A 25157-nucleotide genomic window follows, 5' to 3' on the forward strand; every position below is an offset into this window, starting at 1 on the left:
ATAATGGTTAGATGTACTGGAACAATCTGACTGGCTTGAGAAGGGGATTTCTGATTGTGCGCTTTGTTTTACTTTGACTTCTCCCTCCCCTGAGAGGAGTTCTATGGCTAGTGTTTAGAATTGCCTCAATTTATTATTTTTATTAAACTATTATTTTATTAAATGTATTAAAGTCAGTCCAGAGTTGAATTACCTGCAGCAAATCTTAACAGAGGTTGTCTTTGTCTTTTGCAGGTATTTGTTAATTTTGCCAAGGACCAAAGTGATGAAGACCACTCAAAAGACATTTCTTTGAACAGGAAAGATGCTGTGCTAAATACCTTGCATCTTAATAACTTTTTGAAGGACGAAAAGGTGAAGGAAAGCTACGTGTGATTTTAATGATTATTAGTAGTTTTTTTCAAAACTGGAACTGCTGAGGAAACTCTTGAAGCATGGGAGTTTTGGTTTTCAGTGGGATGCGTGGAGGACAGGCACGTGAAAGAACTGAACACGCTACTGAAAATACTCAATGCAAGTCAATGCAAGTCAATGCAAAAATTCCACTTTTATGTTAACAAGGCAGTGCCTTGTGCTGTTCGTTAGTTTCAAAGAGAAAAACTTGACTATAGTTTGTTTTACAGTCATATAATTGTGGATGCTCTGTCTCTGTATGTTTGTTTGACAACGGTTTGCAACGATATTTCTATACAATAAGTATAATTCCAATCACTCACTGCCAATAACAACACAGGAAATTCAGGGTCTGCACCTTTTTATACAAAGTACAAACTTTACAATTCAGAACAAATAGGGTCTGAAAGGCCTCCTCAAGTTTGTGTCCTTTCATATGATCCCACAATCAGTATCTCAAGGCGGAGGACTTTTCTGAAAAATTGAGATTTATATATATGTATATGTAAGGTTGATTTACCTTGTGGCATTATTTATATTTTTCAGCTCAGTGCCTGATAAAAGTACGTTTCTTACATTCAAACACTCCCTTCGAAAAGAGTTTGAAAATACAATCTTTAAACCACAGAATGTACTTTTTCAACAAAACATTTAGAAATGCCATTTAATATAACCACATGTGGTTTTCTTTTCAAAATCGCAGTTTTATTGTATTTCAATCACAGAGCTTTTAAGAAATACCTCAGGAGAGTAAGAGTCCTCAAATTCAAAAGAATGATTTCACAACACAAATAAGCTCTGGCAAAATAAAAAAGTGAGAATCTGTGGACACCACAATCTTGTAATGGAAAAGGAGATTGCAATGATACCACACTGAAGTTTGTAGGCATTTGGAAATAATGCATGCTTTACACTCAGGCAGCAAAATATACGCTCTACACGGTCAGGCAACTGCAGGGATGTTGTGGATGGCTATTTTTAAACTATGACGTTTATCTGTGATCACAGACTTCTGTAGATGTTTTGTACTGTATCATGTGACTTGAGGTTTAGTTCAGTGGAACTATTCATGTACTGGACCCGAATCTTCACTGCAGAATAAGAGCAGAGCGTTTGGGAATATGTAATTGTAGTACAACAGCTGAAAATAAATATACCAAAGGAATCTCTAAGGAGCAGATGTGTAACATGTACACAATCTGTGCAATGGGGAAATGCCTTCTAAGAAATAGTCTCTCTGCTGATAGTAATGACCACCACGGGATTCCCATTACCAATTCCACTATAATATACCTGGGAAAAATAAAGTATAGCTGAAAGTGAGCCTACCGTTTGGAATAAAGTACAATTATGCTTCCTAAACGGACCCATTCACTGATCAATAGTGTCAAGTATTACTAAATCGACCAGTTGGTCAGTTGCCATTTCCTGTGGTTATTCATTACAAATGCAGCCCAGTGCCAATGTTGTCTACCGAGTGAGTTTTAACAGACTTCCCACCTTTGCACGAACTTGTTAGTAATCTTTGTCATTGTAGAATCAGCTGCTTCATGGATGGTTATTTCATAAAAAAAAAAAAAAAACACAAAAAAATAATGTTGCATCTCTTTAACTTTTGTACTAGATTTTGTCAAACTTATGTATGTTGAAATAACTTTTAGGGACTACACATAGACTAACTCCAAGAAGAAGCACTTCTGTTGCTATCCTGCCACCCCCATGTCAAAGGATGCAAATTACATTTCTTTCTTCAGTAGATTGGTGGAAATTAGCACCCTACCTGATTAAATCCCACAAAATCAAACAAATGTCCAACTGTTGTATCCATTTGACATGGGAGGCAGTATTGTTGGTCCTTCATTCCAAGCACTTTATACCGTCGTTCATTGGATATTATTGCACTAGACTATCCGCAGACTTTATAAATATACACAACTTTTTTTTGATGAAAAATAATGATAAGTTATGTCCTAAGATGGTCAATGTTTTTATGTTTTAATATTATCTGTTTACGTAAAAAGTATTAAGAGGCTGTATGGGAATATCTATGTTACTTGTTATACCCCGTACTTATTTACAAAATAAAACTTGACACATTTTTTCACTTGTTGCAATGACTTTGTTGGTTTAATGAACATATGTAACATTGTGTACAGTATCCATTGACCAAGATTTTTTTTAACAGGAAATGTGTGTGATATATATCTATATATATAATCTGTTTTTTTTATGGTGGATTAATGCCAGTTCATAGAATTCACTCCACTTACTTACACCTTTATAACACCAGACAGGATAGAAATTACCCCTTTGTGTCTTTGAGTTACATCATCAATATTTCCTCATCTGTTATACAAAATATTTGACAAAGGCCTCTGCCATATAGTCCAGCTGTGAACAAGATGCTTCCACAGGTGGTAAACAACTGACTGTGTAGGACTTGGTGGGTTCAGAGTGGGACAGAATTCCCTTCGTTTAAGTGACCTCTGTGGCTTTCCAGGAGCCCACTGTGTCTGGTGTGTGTGTGGTGCATTGCATTGCATTGCAAGGAGATGAGGCTGGTTTGTGCAGGTTTGTAGAAGCGTGTATGCTGTTTATGTCGCTCCTGTGCTGGCTTGTGGATTATTAGCATTGAATCAGGTGGATTAAAAAATGGTGACTCCAAGGTTGAAGTGTAAAAAAAACTACCACAAAATGTAAAACTAGAACAAACAGATTGTTAAAAAACAACCTTCCAGTACCCAATTATATATTTCTTTGTGAGGATCATAAAGTGAAGATTTTTTTTTTTTTTAATTACAGTCCATTAAACAAAAATTAACATATAAACCGCATATTTTTTAACATAGATGATTTGATTGTCATTGTCTTTCATTTTCAATATTGGACCTCACAAAATATTACACTGTAACAAACCTGTTTTAAGCAGAAACAAAGAATTTACATGTGTACCAGTGAAGGTGGGGATGTCTTATGAGCAGTATCGCCATTAACTTTTCGACCCTATAAGGTATGGTATACAATTATGTTCTTTCAATACTGCTATGGTCTTCAGTCTAGCGTTCTTAAAATCCTCCCCAATTCCAAGGAATCCTCTCTTAAATCTCCTGTGGATTGCTGATCAGGCTCAAAGGAGTTCAATTCCAGACACATTATAGTTTTACAGTGATTTAAATTGATGCCCTCTAGCCCTCACAGTTCAAGCAATTGTGTGTTTCACAAAAAATCTACTTTGGGAAAATCACTTTAGTGGAGAAAACGGTGTGGGAATCAGGAGTTTGTTCTTCTGGGAATCCAAGTAAGTGACACTCTCTCTCACTGGGGAAACATCAAAGAAGATATCATGATTACTCTTAATATACACTTCAATATTCCAATTGTGACATAAAATTCAATAATGCAAACAATGTTAGCCTGTTTCAGGTATATTTTGCATTGTATTTATAGTTTGTTTTATATAAAATTGAACTGACCGAATGTATACAGAATGCAATGTAATACTTAATGATGAGTATACGTTTCAAAAAGGCACTTACTTAACTATACAAGTTTTATTACATACCCTAGAGCTGTAATTCCTTGCATATGAAAAAAAGTACAGATGCAAGCTTATGTATATAAATAAACAGATGCATGCTTACATAGTTACATAAATGTGCAAAAGTAAGGTATACATTTTCATTTACTCTAGAGAAGGCAAAAACCACTAGAGAGGGAAATTGACAGAGAGCAAGAATCAACAAATTTAAACAGTTCCTGCAAACATACTTACATTGCCCCAGCAGCACAATTTCAAACTGACCTGTTGACGTGATCAGTTGGGTAAAGTGCAAGAGTAAGAGAAAGGTGAGACCAGAGAGGTAAAAAAGAGCTCGGGCTTGCTTTACCTGCTGCCACGACCCTGGCATCCTGGTGTGCCGTGTGCCTGGCCGCCGCTCGCTGGTCCGGATCCTCGTACCACCACAGGACGTGCACTGTGAAACGGCAACCAGCAGCAGGGTCAGTCGTGTCACAAGCACATGCAGGCAGTGCACATTAAAGCAACATCAGGGAATCGAACTGGAATGCATCCGAGAGAGGAAGGTTCAGTGTGCAGTAGCAATTCATATCAAAATGTATCAGTCTTGTAAAAAAAGAAGGAAGAAAGAAAGAGAAAATCAACAAACAGATGTTTCCTGCAGATCTACCACCTTTTCTCCAAATACATGTCAGGTGCTTCGTGACTAAGAGAATGCTTTTGAAAGTGTGACCTGATTCTAGCATTGCAGGCGGTAAAACTCCAATGATGTCTTATACAGGTTTTTTTTTTTTTCTGCTTTCACATCATATCTGCCTTTACCTCTGTTGAGGAGACCAAACTCAGTGTGGAAGACCCCGACCAGGTGGGAGTACCCGGCCTTGGCATGAGTGTTGATCGCTTTGCTGAATGCTTTGCCCCACACTGCCGGCCCCCCCGGCTTCATCTGGAATGTAACGAGCTCATAGACACCTGGGGAAAAACCGAGGGATGAGCGGCTGCACTGAGCTGCACTTGTATCTGAGCAGGAAGCTTTGTCATGACGAACACCACACCCATAGAGACAAATAACACACACAATAACACACAAGTTATATTTTCTATCTGGTTTGCATAAACAAAGCTGAAATATCTGTGTAAGCTTTTAATCTTATGACTATGACCTCACTACTTCCCCAAAAGTAGGAAAGAGGAAAGAGGACTTCAAGTAGGCCTATGGCTTTCATGTTGAAATACAACCTTCAAATATAAGATTAATCCACAAAATTTGGTAAGATTTCGTTTTCTGCATAATTAATAAAGTATCCAAATTAAGGAAGTGTTTATTAGTTAATCAAATTACACTTCACCTATTGACTCACAAAACATTTGTTGTCTTTGTCAAGTGTTAAAAAGGTCAGTGCAATAGTCGCTGCTCCCTACCTTGTTTTGGTGGCATTTCTATCTGACACCATGGCACCAAGTAGGTGACCTCATTATCCTGGGAGCGAAGCATGGGCATGGCCTTGGAAATGTATTGCTCCACCCACTGAGAGTCCTGGGCCAGGGCAGCTCGCACCGCGGCCCTGTGGGCATAGCTGTCTGAGAAAGAGACACAACACCTATAGGCTACCTGCTTGGCACTTTTCAACATGTATTCCCACTGGCCTAACCTGCCTTTGAAGCTCCCATGACAAATCAAGCATCAATACCTTGAAATTAAAAGGCTACCCAGTAAACTGAAATCAGCTGATACAGAGCACTATACCGGTTGGTAGTAACTACACAGTCTGTGTGATTTCTCTCTCTCTAAATATATATAGTAATGTGCATAAATGTTGGGCTGCTGCTGCATTTTACTTTTTCACCCGATTTGTTTGAGTATTTGTATCAGGACACTATTGTTAACGAGACTTTGGTCTCGGTGAGTACTACTACTGGTTAATATGTACATAATGAAATAAATATGTTTCTTCCTTTTACCAATAGAAAAAACATGAGAAGTATATAATGTGAGTTTGTTGCAAACAGTTTTCTGATTTTACAGTTTCAGTTTTATTATTTGTACACATGATTACTATTATTGTTCTTTATGAGTATGTTTTAAAGGGTGTGCTACGGTGGCCCTGAAGTGCAAAACACAATTGCAAAAAGAAAAAACACAAAAACAAGAAGAAAAACACAAACAACAAAACTCCTCAATCTATTATGCTCATCTCTTACCATATTTCCAAATATGAACCACCTTGTTGAGGCCTCCGTACTCCACACTCCAGTACCCAAGCAGCTGGGAGTGCGAAGTGCGCAGCTCGATCTTCTCATTGGTCAGCTTCAAAAAGGCATTGTTCATCTCGGGTTTGATGAAGTAGGTGCGGATCTCATAGAATGTTCCATGCTGTTGTTGCGGCCCAGTCGAGATAAGGGCCCGGAGCTGGAAATTGAAGACACACCAAAAATGGTGCAAAATAATGCTATTGTTTAAACAAGCCATGGTACTGTACTCATAATATTATACTAACTTTATGCAATGAATGGCAAATCAAGCAGATATTTTATGATATAATGCTATACAAATTGTTGACAAATTAATAAACAAAGTCATACATAAGACCCAAATCACACCACACAAGCAGCTTGGAGATGTAAAGCTCTGTTCAACCCTGCAATGTGGATGGCACTGTGCTAATGAACCCAGGGAGAAACAGACTTAAGTGCTTCAAGAAACTCACAAATGTCAGTTAAAACAATGAGTCCCTATAGAATAAATCTCATTAAATCACTTCTCCATTACATCATCAATTTGATAAGGATCACACCAAACCTCACGATTCATATACGCATACAAGTCTAACCAGGGGTGGAAAGTAACGAATTACAACTACAATTGTTCCTGTAATTGAGTAGCTTTTTCGTGTACTTTTTGAGTATTTTTCAAATTTGGTAATTTTACTTTTACTTAAGTATGTTTTGAGTTAAGTATTGCACTTCGCTACTTTTAAAAATACACATTTTGTAGACTCAGGAAAAAAACGTGATCTGCTCAGCGAGTTTCTAACAATAAGGAATTCAATCATGAAACTCCAGAACAGTGTTCATGCAGATCCAGAGCTACTTAGTCCATTAAATTGTGTTTCATAAGACCTTACTGTTAATGCACTGTTAATACTGTTATTGTTGATTTCCTGGCGGGCAGTGTTAAAATAATTTGGATTTTTCTCAAAAAAAGTTATTAATTTGGAGTCAAGTGTGTGAAGAAAATAACAAAATCGAAAATTGAACTGAATCAAAATGTGTGTAATCGTTACACCCCTATTAGTGAGCAAACATTTGAAGAGCTTCATGGCAAAACATGATAATTAAGCCAATTCCACACGTAATTCAGGTTATATGGATATACACCTAGAGAGTATCGCTTTTCACGTAGTATACACAGTCACAGGACACATCCCCAATATTGAAATATGTTAAAAATGTCCCCCCCAATATACTGATATAAAAATAAAATACAAATTTGCCATGCTACGACCGGCAACTATGCACCGCTGTTCAAAATAATCATTAGCAAATGTAACCATAATCATAACTAAACTTATGGTTCTAGTATTATCTAGTATATCACTGTCGATTGTGATAGTTTTAACGTCAACGTCAATACATCATTTTGAGCTGGAACTGTAATTGTGGAAATAAATAATATTTTGCTTAAAAGTGTAAGTAATTGCATGGAGTGGAAATAAAAGTTTTTGGTGAAAATGGGCCCATTTGCGAGTGCTAATCATTCAACCATCACTAACGTTAGCTCACATAGCTAAGTTACCTGGAAAGTTAATCAGCCACACATTCACCAGCGACCCACAATGGTGCTCACGGGGATGTTCAACTAACGTCATTGTCTTTATTACGTTATATTTCTCAGAAAGCCCATGTGAAGTCTGAGTAAAGTGTAAAGAGTATGTTGCGCTGCGTGTGTAATTGATGTAGACAGCAGTAGCTTTCATGTATTGCATATCCGCAGGTACGTGCACAGGTAGGGCACAACCTGTGCAGAGCACATGCCCTTTCATGTTTACTCTGGTGCATTCAGAGCAAAGACAGAGAGGGCGAGAGAGAGCATGAGGATGCCGACAGGGCAGGGAGAGCAGGTGACATGAGGTGAGTGAGAAAAGGAGCAAATATTGATGACTGATCTGATATCGCTGTGTTGGTGTTGTTCCTATGACATCATATTTAATGTTGCTCTAGGAACATCATTGCACTGTTAGACATTATTGTAAAAACAGATTTGGTCCCCCTCAATGTTGACTCCATGGCTACGGCCTTGCAATGAATACATCATTCAACAATGCTGACGAAATATCAGACAATATCACACATTACACACCCGTACTTAGGCTGGGATTAAATCAAAACTTTGACCCGCCCGCCAATAGAAAACGACAGAGCTGTCCTCAGTTGCGGCTTTATTTTTAGTCAGATCCCTCTTTCTTCTAATCAGAAATGTAACCACTATGATGTACAGGTTTGTAGTTAGCTTTTAGCAGGTGGGTCAAAGTTTTGATTTAATCCAGCCCTTAATCTTTGGAAAGAGATGTTTCTGTAAAATACAGGGGACAGACTAAAACGAATGCCCATTGACTACAATGGGGAAAACAGAAGGGCGGTCTATATATCAAATCCCACACAGGAATCCTGAATACACTTTCTTTAAAATAATACAAATAAAAGTGGAATGACATGAAATGACAGGCCTGGAATACCGAACATGCACTGAAAACATAATAGGATTGTTTTCACAAATTAAATACTTTGGAGGTTTGATGATGTTTGTTGAAAGGCAAGCTCCATGATACCACTTTCTGCATTGACAACAAAGAACCATGCCCTTCCTCATTTACTTTAAAAACTAAAAAACCTTATCTACTGCAGAAAAATGCACAATACTTCATATTTGTATTAATCAAACCTATTGCCTTAATATTAAAATGGAATAAAATAGAAATTACTTCTTGATTGGCAATTACTGTGAAGAAATTGATTAAAAATATATTTTTCTGAAGTTTGCAAAGCAAATAAAAAGCGTTAATCACTTAATTATCATAATGCTGTCCATGTCTTTACGCTGTTAATTTCTTATTAATATTCCTTATAATATTTCTATGCACTTAGATTTAGACACTTTATTAAGGGTGATTTACAGTTGTTTCAAGATATAGCATTATTTTACATACAGTTGCCCATTTACACCGTTTATTTTTTGAGGTAAGGTTCAACTTGCAGTGTACATAAATGTACATTATATATATATACACACTCACCTAAAGGATTATTAGGAACACCTGTTCAATTTCTCATTAATGCAATTATCTAACCAACCAATCACATGGCAGTTGCTTCAATGCATTTAGGGGTGTGGTCCTGGTCAAGACAATCTCCTGAACTCCAAACTGAATGTCTGAATGGGAAAGAAAGGTGATTTAAGCAATTTTGAGCGTGGCATGGTTGTTGGTGCCAGACGGGCCGGTCTGAGTATTTCACAATCTGCTCAGTTACTGGGATTTTCACGCACAACCATTTCTAGGGTTTACAAAGAATGGTGTGAAAAGGGAAAAACATCCAGGTCACAGGAGTCCTGTGGGCGAAAATGCCTTGTTGATGCTAGAGGTCAGAGGAGAATGGGCCGACTGATTCAAGCTGATAGAAGAGCAACTTTGACTGAAATAACCACTCGTTACAACCGAGGTATGCAGCAAAGCATTTGTGAAGCCACAACACGTACAACCTTGAGGCGGATGGGCTACAACAGCAGAAGACCCCACCGGGTACCACTCATCTCCACTACAAATAGGAAAAAGAGGCTACAATTTGCACAAGCTCACCAAAATTGGACAGTTGAAGACTGGAAAAATGTTGCCTGGTCTGATGAGTCTCGATTTCTGTTGAGACATTCAGATGGTAGAGTCAGAATTTGGCGTAAACAGAATGAGAACATGGATCCATCATGCCTTGTTACCACTGTGCAGGCTGCTGGTGGTGGTGTAATGGTGTGGGGGATGTTTTCTTGGCACACTTTAGGCCCCTTAGTGCCAATTGGGCATCGTTTAAATGCCATGGCCTACCTGAGCATTGTTTCTGACCATGTCCATCCCTTTATGACCACCATGTACCCATCCTCTGATGGCTACTTCCAGCAGGATAATGCACCATGTCACAAAGGTCGAATCATTTCAAATTGGTTTCTTGAACATGACAATGAGTTCACTGTACTAAACTGGCCCCCACAGTCACCAGATCTCAACCCAATAGGGCATCTTTGGGATGTGGTGGAACGGGAGCTTCGTGCCCTGGATGTGCATCCCACAAATCTCCATCAACTGCAAGATGCTATCCTATCAATATGGGCCAACATTTCTAAAGAATGCTTTCAGCACCTTGTTGAATCAATGCCACGTAGAATTAAGGCAGTTCTGAAGGCGAAAGGGGGTCAAACACAGTATTAGTATGGTGTTCCTAATAATCCTTTAGGTGAGTGTATATATATATATATATATATATATATATATATATATATATATATATATATATGTATATATGATTTTAGGATTAGTGTTTTCCTTCTGTTTTCCCCATTCCGCTTTGTCATTCGTCATTCTGTCCCAAATATAGCCTCCTGTCCTGACCAGTGATGTCCCCCCCCACAATAAACTAACAATAAACTTATATCAACATTTGTTTGTGTTCTAGGTACGTTGGCATTGTGATTGTATTTATATTTATATATTTAAATATCAGCTACAGTCATTTAGAAATAATAATAATAATAACACAAACTTTTAAATCAATAGAACTGTGACTTTATTGTTACATAGCTCTGCACTCTGGCCATGATTGAGGGGAAAAAATAATATATACAGCTCTGGAAAAAAATTAAGAGACCACTTAACATTCATTTCTGAAATTGGAGTGGTCTCTTTTTTTCCAGAGCTGTATATATAATGTGTGTGTGTGTGTGTGTGTGTGTGTGTATGTTAGTGTTTGCTTGGAGATCATGTGACAATGCTTTGTTAAAAGTAACTATGTAACTTGTACTCCAAGTACTTTTTAAATGAGCTACTTTTTACTTTTACTTGAGTAGTTTTTTATACCGGTACTTTTACTTCTACTTGAGTAACATTTAATCAAAGTAACAGTACTTCTACTTGAGTAGGATTTTTCAGTACTCTTCCCACCTCTGAGTCTAACTAAGCAATATTTATTTTAACTTGATTAATTGATTCCATTGTAACCTAAATCAGTAGATCACACAATCATACTTTGTTTTACAATTCTGAACCGTAATCAGTCAGGGTCAGAAAACTTGAATCCATTAACCTGGCAGATCCCACCCACTTGAGTTAAAATTAAACTTAGTATTGTTTACAGGTCCAGAAAAAAGCACATTTATATTTGTAAAGCGCATTTGCAAATAGCCACAGAGCCCTTTACAGACTGATAAACATACCACCACAAAATAAATACATTAACCTAGAACAGTTTAAATACACTAAAATAATGATATACATTATGCACATCTTAGAGCAATAACTATGAGCTACAAATCCAGTGTATAGTTGAATTCCTACGACATTACACTGTACTGTATGTGTGACATATCATTTGCTATGTACAGCTCTGGCTTTACAGTTTTGTAAGAAGTGTAAACACATGGGAAAATGTGATCAGATCATCTCATTAAACTGCTCGAAACAAATGCTTCTTCTCCGCTGAGATCATGTGTGTGAAAACGCGCATGTTAAGCCCATTGTAAAGCAGGACGGCTGGGTCACTGGGTGCCACCCCCAGCGGGCACACGTCCATCATGCCCAGGCAGACGTGCAGAAAAACATGGAGCTTCATCCCGATCAGAGCCCAGCCTGCACTAATGTAGGTCTTTTTACGCTTTACGAAAAACGAATCGATGTCAACTTGACATAAGTAAAGTAAGTAGCCTGTAACTTATTGCCAGCTAGAAAGTGCGTGACTTTTTTCACATAGCCTATAGTATAATAATGTCTTTCTCTTGGCAAACAATATAACAACATGTCAGCTCACCTGCTTCGTCGTCTTCGTTAATTTGATTTTCTGTGTGAGACAGTGGCCTCTACGGAGCGCGTTTCTAATCGTGAACATTATTTTCAGCTTTACTTTGTGATCCAGTCAAGGAGTCTGCGGCTGTAGTTGTATTTGAACTACGGAAAGCGAGAGGGAAGTCGAACGCGGTTTGGCGTGTGCCTGCAGAGAAAGAGGAAACCATCGAGTGGCCCTATGAGCTGTATTACTGAACATGTGAATATGTGAACTGTATAAGCGGTGCTGTAAATTATCTCTTTACTTGTTTATTAGTTAACAAAAAAAAAACGAAACCTTGCATTAAATGAGCCTTCCAACTTAAAAATTGTCATACAGACTTTATTAAATAAATATTATATCTACATTAAAACATAAGAACAAGTTTACAAAAGAGAGGAGGCCATTCCCCCCATCGTGCTCGTTTGGTATTGATTAATAACTAAGTGATCCAAAGATCCTATCCAGTCTATTTTTAATGTTCCCAAATTGTCAGCTTCAGCCACATCGCTGGGGAGTTTGTTCAGATTGTGACGCCTCTCTGTGTGAAGAAGTGTCTCCTGTTTTCTGTCTTGAATGCCTTGAAGCCCAATTTCCATTTGTGTCCCCGGGTGCGTGTGTCCCTGCTGATCTGGAAAAGCTCCTCTGGTTTGATGTGGTCGATGCCTTTCATGATTTTGAAGACCTCAATCAAGTCTCCAAGTAGTCTCCTCTTTTCACAGGTGATGCTGTACTTCTGAGATCATTCCTAACTTCTGAGAAATAACTGTAAAGATTGTTTTATTTTTGAAAAGGGTTTTCATATTTTTAAATTTGTACAAATCAATCTATATTCAAGCCCAACTTGCTGATTTTATCCTTACACCCCAAATAGTTGATCTCCCAAATTGGAAATACACACCTTAGTCATTTTATAATTATAATGTCATCTCATACTGAAAAGGTATTGATATATTATTATATTTAGAATATACCATAATATAATACACCGATCAGCCATAACATTATGACCACCTGCCTAATATTGTGTGGGTCCCCCTTTTGCAACCAAAACAGCCCTCTGGAGGTGTGAAGACATTAGCAGCAGATCCTTTAAGTCCTGTAAGTTGCGAGGTGGGGCCTCCATGGATCGGACTTTTTTGTCCAGCACATCCCACATGTGCTCGATTGGATTGAGATCTGGGGAATTTGGGGGCCAAGTCAACACCTTGAACTCGTGATTCATCAGACCAGACCACCTTCTTCCATTTCTCCGTGGTCCAGTTCTGATGCTCATGTACCCATTGTAGTCGCTTTCGGCAGTGGACAGGGGTCAGCATGGGCACCCTGACTGGTCTGCGGCTACGCAGCCCCATACGCAACAAACTGCGATGCACTGTGTGTTCTGACACCTTTCTATCAGAACCAGCATTCACTTTTTCAACAATTTGAGCTACAATAGCTGGTCTGGTGGATCGAACCACACAGGCCAGCCTTCGCTCCCCATGTGCATCAGTGAGCCTTGGCCGCCCATGACCCCGTCGCCGGCTTTTCCTTCCTTGGACCACTTTTGATAGGTACTGACCACTGCAGACCGGGAACACCCCACAAGAGCTGCAGTTTTGGAGATGCTCTGACCCAGTCGTCTAGCCATCACAATTTGGCCCTTGTCAAAGTCGCTCAGATCCTTACGCTTGCCCATTTTTCCTACTTCTAACACATCAACTTTGAGGACAAAATGTTCACTTGCTGCCTAATATATCCCACCCACTGACAGGTGCCATGATAGCGAGATTATCAGTGTTATTCACTTCACCTGTCAGTGGTCATAATGTTATGGCTGATCAGTGTATATATATATGAATTATGTGTTGCTATATTATATGCCATACAAATTCCTCTTTTACTGAAGTTGGATAAGGGCTTTGGAGATAATTGTCCACTGTTCAACTATCCAGACTATTATTAGCAGAACTATTCAGCCAGCTGTATTTCAGCTTATGCTCAGCTAAAACTGGGCGTTGGTATTTCCACCCCCAGAACTCAATAAAGGAATTAAACAATGAGCCAGCTGTACTGCTGCAGCTGTTGATGCACATAAGGAAGGGTATCAACACAGTAACAACAGGTACTTTTACAAGGTCGTGAAAATAGGCTTCTTTTTGAAACGAGAATGAACTCACCTCTCAGTAAACAATGTCGAAGAAGTGAGAAGGGTATAGAGAGAAAGGTAAATCATTCTGTTTTTGTGTTGTATAAGGATGCAAGGATTGTCTATTTATAGGCTAATCCTTGAACTATTAGTATTAATATAATAGGTATTAGTAATATAGTAGATGTATTCTTTCATGATTTAACTGTGTAGCAGTTTAGTTTGTTTGTTTACAGGGTGCATTCATCATGACAAATCATTTCACAGGACCAGAAAACAATGACTCCAGCAGATTGCTGTTGCTTTCACACAAATCCATAACTGTTTTTCTTAAAGTAGATTTCCACATTTCAAAGTACTATTTCATCAGACAAAAAGCTGGCCGGCTTCTATTTTGCAACAATCTTTGCTTTGCTTTGGAAAATCAGTGAGTTAAACAGTAACCGTAGATCTTTTTCTGAAGTCTGCGGGCAAAGATACACAAGATACAGGCAGTTGCAAAAAACATAAAAAATAATATTCAAAATTGTATTGCATGCCAAGAGCTTAAAAACAAACACAACTCAAAGGTCTGTAATAAAGCAATAACTTTTATCAGCAGGTAAATAGATACCCTTCTTAGACAGGTGTTATAATTCCCACACAAGCCTTGGATTGAAACAGGACTGAGCACTGCATCTGGAACATATCAAAGTTCCCTGTGAGACAACATGGCTGTAAAAATTCTGTTGCTGCTTATGGTTGGTCTTCTGGCCACAGGTGAGATATCATTTTCTTATATGTGTAGTATTATTTCAAATCAATTCAGCTTTCATTTGTAAATTAAGAAGCACAATCAAATTAGAGTTGTATACTGTATTCAAGTGTTAGTGTTTCAAACAGAATAGGAACATTTCATTTGAAAGCAATGTGGACATTGATGTTTTTTTTTCTTGCACTTAAAATGATAGTAAAACAATGCATATTGTACTTGAGACAAAGTTCCATGTGTCTTAGTTATGGTTGGCTGTTTGTTTCAGATGCTGAGAAAAAAGCTGCGCAGTACAGAAAGGTAAACTGGTATTCATATTTCTTCATATCATATTTTTAAATGCAAATGTACTGCTGTTAACTGTACGCAGTTTACAACTTCTCAAAAACACAATTTTTGTTGACAGCCTATCTGTATGGACTTGAGTGTCCATCATGCTTGTCCTCTCAACTTCTCTCCAGTCTGTGGGACAGATGGGAACACCTACCCTAACGAGTGTGCACTCTGTGTCACAAGACTGTAAGTCCTCTTTTTTTTTTTTCAATGAGTGCCAGTGTGTTATAGTTGTATTTGTTTAATAATTAGTTTAAATTATGCTATATGATGATTTCAGTTTTTGATCAGGTGAGCTAATATGTTAAAAAGATTTACTGATTTACAAGAAGAAAAAATTGTAAATGCAGAGTTTGTATTATGTTTCTGCTTGGTAAATCTAAGCAGGGTGGGTGGCAGTGTGAGGATATTTTCCAAGTTTGGTGCTGCTTGTGGTTCGTGTTCTGACTTTAAGATGATAACATACATTAGACCCATCTCTTTATAACATATGAAAATATACATCAAAGGTCCAATTTAAGCTGATCGTGTTATATTGTTGTAGTGTCCAGGTATTTGCCACCTGCATTCATATAATAAAACACATTTAATACGAAGTATACACTGATCAGCCATAACATTATGACCACTTACAGGTGAAGTGAATAACACTGATAATCTCGTTATCATGGCACCTGTCAGTAGGTGGGATATATTAGGTAGCATGTGAACATTTTGTCCTCATAGTTGATGTGTTAGAAGCAGGAAAAATGGGCAAGCGTAAGGATCTGAGCGACTTTGACAAGGGCCAAATTGTGATGGCTAGATGACTGGGTCAGAGCACTGTGGAGTAGTGGTTAGGGCTCTGGACTCATAACCGGAAGGTTGGGGGGGCTCAAATCCTGGGTGGAGAAGTGCTGTTGTATCCTTGAACAAGGTATTTCACTTAGATTGCTGCAGTAAAAATACCCAGCTGTTTGAATGGGTAGAAATGTAAGTCGCCCTGGATAAGAACATCTACTAAGTGATAATGTAACTCGTGAGCATCAGAACTGGACCACGGAGCAATGGAAGAAGGTGGCCTGGTCTGATGAATCACAAGTTCAATGTGTTGACTTGGCCTCCAAATTCCCCAGATCTCAATCCAATCAAGCATCTGTGGGATGTGCTGGACAAACAAGTCTGATCCATGGAGGCCCCACCTCTCAACTTACAGGACTTAAAGGATCTGCTGCTAACATCTTGGTGCCAAATACCACAGCACACCTTCAGAGGTCTAGTGGAGTCCATGCCTTGACAGGTCAGGGCTGTCTTGGTTGCAAAAGGGGGACGTACACAATATTAGGGAGGTGGTCATAATGTTATGGCTGATCGGTGTATGGATACATGCATTGCTCCAAAACATTGACAACCTTGAGTGTGAACACCACACATTATATGGCATATATATTTTTACAATCAAGTGTAAGTAAAACCTGGCACCTAAAAATATTAAGGATTTTATTAAAAGGCACAGTGGCGCTGTGGTTAGCGCTGCTGCCTCACAGCTCCAGGGGTCCCAGGTTTGCATGTTCTCTCCGTGTCCGCGTGGGTTTTCTCCGGGCACTTCAGTCTCCTCCCACTGTCCAAAAGACACGTAGGCAGAGGCGCAGCTTATGGCCAGGCAAGCCAGGCAGCTGCCTGGGGCCCCAAGACTGAAGGGGGCCCCCGAGTGGCAACAAAATTGAATAAACAGCATCGACCGCAATGCCAACGCCCCCCCCGCTCTCACCGGAGAAAACTCTGTCAGCATCCCCCCCAGCCCCCCCGCCTATGGGCCCCGATCGATTGTTCTGCCTAGGACCACCACAGACTCTAGAATCGCCACTGCATGTAGGTAAGGTGAATTGGCCTATCTAAATTTCCCTGTGTGTGTTGTCCAGTGATGGACTGGCGTCCTGTCCTGGGTATATTCATGCCTTGCGCCCTATGCCTGCCGGGATCAGCTTTGGCATCCCTTGTGACCCTCACTAGGATAAGCAGTTTCAAAAATTGATGGATGATTTCATAATGGTCTCCTTTTTTCAGGGAAACCAAGGCAGACATCATGATTGTGAAGGAGGAAAGCTGCTGAAGGCGTCTCATCCCATTGTTTCAGCTTGAACCTTCCACATGTGTGTGAATAAAGGAATGCATCTTTATTGGCATTTGTGCAGAATCTTAATTGGTGCTAATTAAAGCTTTTGAGTTACATTTAATTTAACCAGAAGCTTAAACATGATCAATGGTAGGAAATCACACCAGTTGTGTGAAATAATTTCTGCACTCAGACCCACCACTCCATATGTATATATATATACACACACATACTACTTCATATTTTTTTTAAGATGAAACGGTCTCCAGTGTTTATAATCATAATGAACTGCGTAGTATAAATAAGCCATTATAAGTATTAATACACATACGTTATTATTAATTTACAAGGTCCAGTCTATTCCACCAAAATGTAGCTGTAACAGCATATTCTATTTAATTTCATGTTTTACTCATCTTACCTACACAGAGAATGAACAAAGTTCAGTAATACACTTGAACTTGCCATAACAGCCATTTTGTGGAAAATAAAATATTCATGAATACAGATAGTCAACGATGTTTACAAAGCAATCAGACACTGCTGCCGAGAAAGGCCCTGAATGCAACACATTGAGAACTGATGTTGTACTAGATCAATACTGCCTCTGCTTGTCTGTTTTACGCAGTGACACAAGCCACATGTTTTTTCTATGAAAGCATATTCAAAATTATATAGCAATACTGGTTAATTGCCAGTATATGCCAGTAAACATATAATATGGTTTAAGGGATGCATTCAAATAGAGACTGTGATAATACTGCATGTTTGCTCAGTTCTAAAGATGTAGCTTTATATATGATATTCATATTAGTTTGTTTATTCACTGCTGTGTAACAGTATCCTGTATTGTTAACCATGTACAAAAATAGGTGGGGCCCAAACAAATAATTGTAATCAATATTGTTTGACTTTAAATAAGTTGCTGCTCATGGGTTACATTATTACATTATTTTGTAATATTCTTAGAACTACTATGAAATATATCTTATTTGATAAAAGCAATATGTAATTGAAGAGTCAAAAATAATCCAGAGGCTTTCTTCTTCTGGGTATCAAGGTTGAACTATACCACAGTAAAACAGTAACCTCATTCACAGACAAACAGTGAAAGACATGCAGTTCCTCAATGACCATGCACATGAAACTGTACTAGTGACTGCTGTAGATAATGTGTTGTTAGCATTCCTAGGCACTGATTCCCTCAAAAAGGGGAAACCAAGATCTTAAAGAGAATTGGAAGCAGAAAAGTATTTGTAAAAGCAGTATGTGGCAAGCAATATATTAACATTTCAGAAAATAAAGAGGGATTTCTGTTAATATACTGGGTGAGTCCATAGAAAAACTGTGTTCATTAGTGGATAAATCAAGCTCTATCTAAAGCACAGTTCAGCTGTGCTAGAAAAAGGAAAGGTCTTCATGGAAATGTTAATTTGATGGCGACCCTTGTGATCATACATTTGTCAGATTAATCTGAATTGGATATGGTCTAATATTACAGTACACCTGATTTGTTAATATTAAAAACTTTCAAACTGACCAGTTCCAGAGCTGGAGTAAGATGGAATGATCTTATCTGAGATAAAAGCCTTTAAGTTAAGAGTTCTTTTAATGTACATAAGTTATACCAGGAAGTACAGTATATTATAAATGCGGTGCACAACCAGGGTTGCCTAATTGGGCGGTTAAAAATGTTCGATATTTTGGGGAATCCTTAATAGAATACATACAACACTTGGAATACACTAACAAACATAATTTTTTTTGTCACACAGCCAATAATATGTGTTTTAAACATCATGTGAATCTTGGTCCATTTCTACATTGGAAATATTAGTTAGCCTGAAAACCAGAAGACCTGATCATTGATGATGATGATGATGACGGAGTGCAGACCTGGTTGCAGGATACAGAAATGCAGTGGGCTTCATATGACCTCATCTGATTATTACGATGTCATAAACCAGCCAGTGAGTTCTAGAACTCTGAGAGCACTAGAAAATAAAGTTACAAGCAAACATTCCACAGTAGTGAACCAGTCAATATGGAAGAGACATCCACTTCAACAAGTGTTCAGAGTTGCAGTATGGAGCGCACAATGAGTGCCACGACCCGCACAGTATATAAAGAGCTGTGGCTGAAGGGGCAGCTGTCTGATGTGGTAATAATGGTGGAGGGCACTGCATTCAATGCCCACAAGATCATCTTGTGTGGCAGCAGCAGCTATTTTCGGTGAGCAATACAAATATATATATATATATATATATATATATATATATATATATATATATATATATACAGATATTAGTGTTCAACTTGATACCTACATTGTGTAACTTAAGGCGACTGGTACCTACAATGCTAACATAAAGCTGAACTCATTGTACTGAAGTATTTGGTTGATTAGACTATAAAAAGTTTTCAGCTCTTAACTTAGGCCAACACTGGGCCCATGCCAAACTATAAATACAGATACAGTGGTGTGATATACCGTTGAGGTAAATGAAGAACCTTGACACACAACATACTTACACTTCAGACAGGTCATTATTAATTTGCCTTTAAACTCTCACACAGAACATGTCAATTCAATCAGCTGTAGTATATCTAGATTGATGACCCCAAACCTAAGTTATATGAATACTGAACTGGATTCTAGAATTTAACTTCCTGTACTAGGCCCAGCACAGAGCAAGACATTGATTGTTTCCTGTAATCTGAAACATTACAAGTGGGAGTTCAATACAGTATAATTCCCATCCAGAACTAATGAAAAACATATAGTGTAAGGTAAGGGTTTGATATGCTTAGGCCCCCCGAGACCTCAGCTGGAATGAAAACCAGATACAAAGGGAGATTAAAGAGGAGCAGCCTTGAGGTACCCTGCTGTAATACATCCCTATTATTATCTGTTCACATTCAATTACTAAGGAACAGAAAATAAAGACTCTTTGTATGGCAGTATGATCAATATTTTTACAATCCCGTTACTACAGAATTTATATAGATGAAACAGAATGGAATATTAAAACGTATAAAAGGAAAGCCCAAGATCTAGGACTCTGCTGCACAAGGGGCTCTCACATGTCCCTGCTGTGCTGTGTGATTTGTGGAGTCCCAGGATTCCCCCGTCCCCAACTCAAGTGGAGAGGGGGACTGAGGAAGAAGTTGTTTGTCTTGCCCTCACAGAGTCCTGTTCACCGGGAGCTGGAGTAACACAGACAGGAGGGAGTACAGCATCCCCGGTGTCTCCCCAGAGATGATGAAACTCCTTATCCAGTATGCCTACACCCGTGCTGTACCCATCACCAATGACAACGTACAGGAGCTGCTAGTAGCGGCCGACCAGTTTGCAGTGCTGGGCCTCCTGCAGGACTGCTGCAACTTCCTGGAGTCTCAGCTGTGCCTTGAGAATTGCATTGGCATCTGGCACTATGCAAAATTTTACTTCTGCTCCGAGCTCCAGTCGGCGGCCCACCGTTACATCCTGCGCCACTTTGAGGACTTGGTCGAGGCTTCCAACGACTTCCTGGAGCTCTCCCTGGACCAGCTGCTCAACATCATTGAGAAGGATGACCTCAACATCAAGCAGGAGGACGTGGTCTTTGAGGCCATCCTGCGCTGGATCAACCACGCGCCCAGTGAGCGGCGCGGCCACATCTCCGTCCTGCTGCCCAAGGTCAGTCTGAGAAGGACACAATAGTCCCCAGTGCACAAAACCACAACACATATAGAAGATGATATGATATGAAATAAACAGAGAGAAGCTGTATCCATGCAGCTTGCTGTAAAATCAAGGTCTATTAAATCAGCCAGTTATTTATCTGTGTGGAAACTGACTCCCACACTGCAGTCAATGAAAGGTCTCTCATGTTATTTAAAATTATTTATTTTACATGAAAATGATGTGTGCTTCGTCCAATAAGGTCAGCACTGTTACAATAAAGGCTCGTTCTTCCATAGTTAAATTGTTCAGTTTTTAGAATGTGCTGAACAAGAACTCTGACCTCTTGAGACACTGTAGAAAGTACTGGGATAAATTAAAATGCTTTAGGGGATTTAAGCATAATGAAAACACAGAAAAGAAACCCTTCACTAATCCCTGTAGAGGTCAAGTTTATCTAAGAGTGAATATGGATTATGAAGAAAGGGTTAAGGTTAGGATAATTCCTGCCCACCTATCAGATTTTGATCTCCTACTTGTTTGTGATCACCATTATGATCCTGTCATCCCTTCATAAGTCGAGATGATCAGAAATCATAGCTGTGTCTTTGATTGTGCTTGGCCTCCTCCTCTCCACTGTACATCATCTGGTTTGACAAGATGCCCAGCTGATCTTGCAGTGTCTGCTGTGTACATTGGAGGTGTGCGTTCACTGTAGAGGAACTGACCAGCAGGCCTCATTAATTTCTCTTCTTCCTTGTCCTGCAGGTGCGGATGGCACTCATGGAGTTACAGCATATCATTACCAAAGTCAGGGACAACGAGCTGGTGAAGCAGACCAAAGAGTGCAAGGCCACAGTCATCAATGCGCTCAAGGCCAGCCACTACCGCACCATAAATGGCCCCTCCGACTTGGACTTCCGCAAACTCATGACCAGGCCGCGGCAACCCTGTGACATCATGTTGTCAATCGGGGGCTGGAGTGTAGGCAACCCCACCAATGCCATGGAGGCATATGACGCAAGGGGTAAACGCTGGTTGAATGTCACCATCCCGGAGGAGAGCCCACGGGCCTACCACGGGGCCGCCTACCTCAAGGGCTGGGTGTACTGCGTGGGCGGCTTTGACGGCGTGAATCACTTTAACAGCGTGCGGAAGTTCGATCCTGTGGCCCGCACTTGGCACGAGGTGGCACCCATGCACTCCCGACGCTGCTACGTCAGCGTGGTTGTGCTGGACGGCTTCATCTATGCCATGGGCGGCTTTAATGGCTATGTAAGGGTCAACACGGCTGAGCGCTATGAGCCCGAGACCAACCAGTGGACCCTGATCGCACCCATGCACGAGCAGAGGAGCGATGCCAGCGCCACCACCCTGCACGGCAAGGTGAGTGGCCTCCCTGTGGCGCTGTGCCATCAGCCAGCGCTCACAGGACATGGGGTGTGGTCTAGTCTCAGTCATGAAAGGGCCACCATGTTACAGAGCAGGGATGAGAAACTCAGATCCTGGGGCAACTGTGGTGTCTTCTAGAACTCTATTGCTCAAATTTATTTCATTTTCTCTAACTGGCCTATGCAAACGGAAAACAGGAGACACTTCTTTACACAGAGAGTCGTCACAATCTGGAATAAACTACCCAGCAAAGTGGTTGAAGCTGAAAGTTTGGGAACATTAAAAATTGTCTGGATAGGATCCTTGGATCACTTAGATATTAATGAACACCAAACGAGCACGATGGGTCGAATGGCCCCCTCTCATTTGTAAACTTTCTTATGTTCTTATGTTCTTAAGAGAATTGTTTTCGTTGTTATCATTGATGGCCTTAAGTTACAGTATTACAGGCACAGACAGGACTTTTTGGAGGCTGACCAGAAGTATTCAATTGATCCAGTTCACCACCTATGAAGATGCTGGGAGTTGGGTAGAAACGCAGAAGATACTGTGGTCCTCCAGGAACTGATTTTGACTGTCCTTGTTTGAATCACGAAGGATGAATTGGGGAAAAGAAACATTAAATTGATCTAATTAAGGAAATCATTTATCTAATGAAGTAATGACCAGCTCAGGTGGAATGAAAAGAAGAAAACTCTCTCTTATTCCAGTCCTTGTAGTCTTATTACTCCTCATTAAGTCCCTGGATTGTTAAGTCACTGAGCAACAACAGATGAGACAGGGCTCACAGGCAAAGCAATCCCCAAAGAGTCTCCATACACAGAGAGAACAGTGCTTTACAGGAGGACAGAGAAGAATACACTTTTGCATTGTCATTCAAACACACCAGATTTTGTCCAGGCAGTATTCTGGGCTGAGCCTTTAAATGTGAGTGACTGCAAAAGCAGAAGCTCAGAAGTTTCACTGGCTGTGTTTACATGCTGGTGTGTAACTCATGAGGGTAGAGGTGCTAGCATGGCTTATTTAAGGTAGTTATGGCAATTCTCTGCTTCAAAATGACAGAACTCTCCTTCCTTGCATGGGTTCAGATACTTGCCTTGCTTCCTCCCTGGCTAGGTGTACATATGTGGGGGCTTCAGCGGGAACGAGTGTCACTTCTCAGCAGAAACGTACAGCCCAGAGACTAACCAGTGGACCATGATCGCCCCCATGACAAGCAGGCGCAGCGGAGTGGGCGTGATCGCCTATGAGGACCTCTTGTACGCGGTGAGGACTCCCTGCAAGAAGTCAGCACAAACACTGATAGCATGATGGGGGACAGGGGGTTATATTACAGCTACCAGTGCAGGTCTTTGGCAAAACCTGCTTTTGATTATATACCTGAGTTGTCAAACTAAAGCCTTCAATCCTATTCAGTTAAACATGTGATTCCTGTTAAACAGATATATTCTAAATGACACAGCAGCATTCTGGTGGCTTGGTCTTGCACATAATTCAGAACCTGACACAAATGGCATGCACTTATATTCAGTATGTATACTATATGATATCCGTATGCCGTGCTATAGGATAACTGAACTAAACTATTGCAGGGGCGCTTATTTTAATGCCTTGTGTTATTGTTATTTTTGTTGTTGTTATTATTATTATTATTACTGACCTCTGACCTCCAACCCCTGTGGCAGGTGGGCGGCTTTGACGGGATACACCGGCTGCAGAGTGTTGAGGCCTACAACCCGCTGACAAACAGCTGGCGCTCTATACCTGAGATGTACAACCCACGCAGCAACTTTGGCATTGAGGTGGTGGACGACCTCCTGTTCGTGGTGGGTGGCTTCAACGGCTCCTCCACCACCAACATTGTGGAGTACTATGACAGAGAAACCTATCAGTGGTCCAATGCCAACAACATGGGCATCTTCCGCAGCGCACTCAGCTGCTGTGTGGTGCCAGGACTGCCCAACGTGGCCGACTACATCGCTCCCCGAGTTGCCCTGCTGCCCGGATCTCAGTGAGACGAGACCAAACCCTCCTCCACCAACAGCCTTCTGTCTGTTTGACATACCCTAGACTCTCCTCACCTCTTGACCCCTAGAATAAACACATTTCCTCATATCCCTGACTAGGAAGTGCCCTTATTTGTTGATCATTTTATTTTTCTTTACTCAGTGATCGTTACAATTTGCCTGCATCCTAATTATCAGAAAATGCTTCGTTCTCATGGTTGGTAACAATGCATACAGGGAAAATGTTCACAACAGAAGCTTAAATTTGCAGTTAAAGTGGCAGTTAACATAGGATCTGAGGGGAGAACATGTCATTAATGTCATGGTTTAACACTCAGAAGAAAAGAATCAGCTTTGTTTGGGTCATTAACAGCTTTTTCTGAGTTTAATTCAGAAAGCACATTAGTTTAAAATAGTTAAAAGGACATCATGTGATGATAAACACAAACCAAAGACTTCAATCTCTTTTCATAATGTACTCAGGTTTTGCTTTTTAATTGTAGACATCCTATTCTTTGGTTTGGTCTTCCGTGTGAAATCAAAGGGTTTTGGTTGTTGTTTTATTTAGAAAATGTTCATCCTTGGTGGTCAAGCGTTTTCAAATGTGTCTGTACTGCAGGTGTGAATGGCACTTGTCGTAGATTTTAATCCCTCTCTGGTTTTCAAAACTATAAATACAATCTACAGATCACCTCAAATGCCCAGAGGCTCAGGGAACCTTATACTCAGTCATTAAATGTTGTACCAGCTGATGGCATTTGTGCAGAATCTTAATGGGTTCGAATGCTAGCTT

At 39.9% G+C, this 25157-nt stretch overlaps 4 protein-coding genes across 10 annotated transcripts in view; 3 read left to right on the forward strand and 1 right to left on the reverse strand.

Moving 5' to 3' along the window:
• The window catches only part of LOC136766713 (phospholipid-transporting ATPase ABCA1), a 38954-nt gene extending 36965 nt beyond the window's left edge, over positions 1-1989 (forward strand). The window contains exon 50 of the mRNA XM_066720442.1: positions 235-1989. Within this exon, the coding sequence (XP_066576539.1) occupies positions 235-375 (141 nt within the window). The 3' untranslated portion in view covers positions 376-1989. The remainder of the gene's footprint in view (positions 1-234) is intronic.
• Positions 1990-2489: 500 nt separating this feature from the next.
• nipsnap3a (nipsnap homolog 3A (C. elegans)) lies at positions 2490-12115 on the reverse strand. 3 transcript variants are annotated; one of them, XM_066720444.1, is made up of 6 exons: positions 11978-12115; positions 6113-6320; positions 5333-5491; positions 4733-4882; positions 4281-4367; positions 2490-3711 (listed from the first exon to the last, which is right to left on the reverse strand). In XM_066720444.1, exons 1-6 carry the CDS (start codon positions 12053-12055, stop codon positions 3635-3637), a joined length of 759 nt encoding a protein of 252 aa, XP_066576541.1. In that variant the 5' UTR covers positions 12056-12115; the 3' UTR covers positions 2490-3634. The 3 variants fall into 3 exon arrangements, with proteins under 3 accessions (XP_066576541.1, XP_066576540.1, XP_066576542.1); XM_066720443.1 differs by having other exon boundaries at positions 4733-4942; XM_066720445.1 differs by lacking the exon at positions 2490-3711 and having other exon boundaries at positions 4364-4452; positions 4733-4942.
• Positions 11749-17366, forward strand: LOC136766715 (probable pancreatic secretory proteinase inhibitor). 5 transcript variants are annotated; one of them, XM_066720450.1, is made up of 5 exons: positions 11749-11865; positions 14746-14882; positions 15143-15174; positions 15281-15393; positions 17254-17366. In XM_066720450.1, exons 2-5 carry the CDS (start codon positions 14834-14836, stop codon positions 17297-17299), a joined length of 240 nt encoding a protein of 79 aa, XP_066576547.1. In that variant the 5' UTR covers positions 11749-11865; positions 14746-14833; the 3' UTR covers positions 17300-17366. The 5 variants fall into 5 exon arrangements, with proteins under 5 accessions (XP_066576547.1, XP_066576546.1, XP_066576544.1 ...); XM_066720449.1 differs by having other exon boundaries at positions 11765-11865; positions 14722-14882; XM_066720447.1 differs by lacking the exon at positions 11749-11865 and adding an exon at positions 12170-12714 and having other exon boundaries at positions 14722-14882.
• Positions 17367-19373: 2007 nt separating this feature from the next.
• LOC136766285 (kelch-like protein 10) lies at positions 19374-24439 on the forward strand. The gene is made up of 5 exons (XM_066719660.1): positions 19374-19534; positions 20492-20981; positions 21735-22352; positions 23475-23624; positions 24044-24439. Exons 1-5 carry the CDS (start codon positions 19389-19391, stop codon positions 24371-24373), a joined length of 1734 nt encoding a protein of 577 aa, XP_066575757.1. The 5' UTR covers positions 19374-19388; the 3' UTR covers positions 24374-24439.
• The last annotated feature ends 718 nt before the right edge of the window (positions 24440-25157 follow it).

This window comes from Amia ocellicauda, chromosome 13 (genome assembly GCF_036373705.1).
Source record: "Amia ocellicauda isolate fAmiCal2 chromosome 13, fAmiCal2.hap1, whole genome shotgun sequence".
NCBI classification, from domain to species: Eukaryota; Metazoa; Chordata; class Actinopteri; order Amiiformes; family Amiidae; genus Amia; species Amia ocellicauda.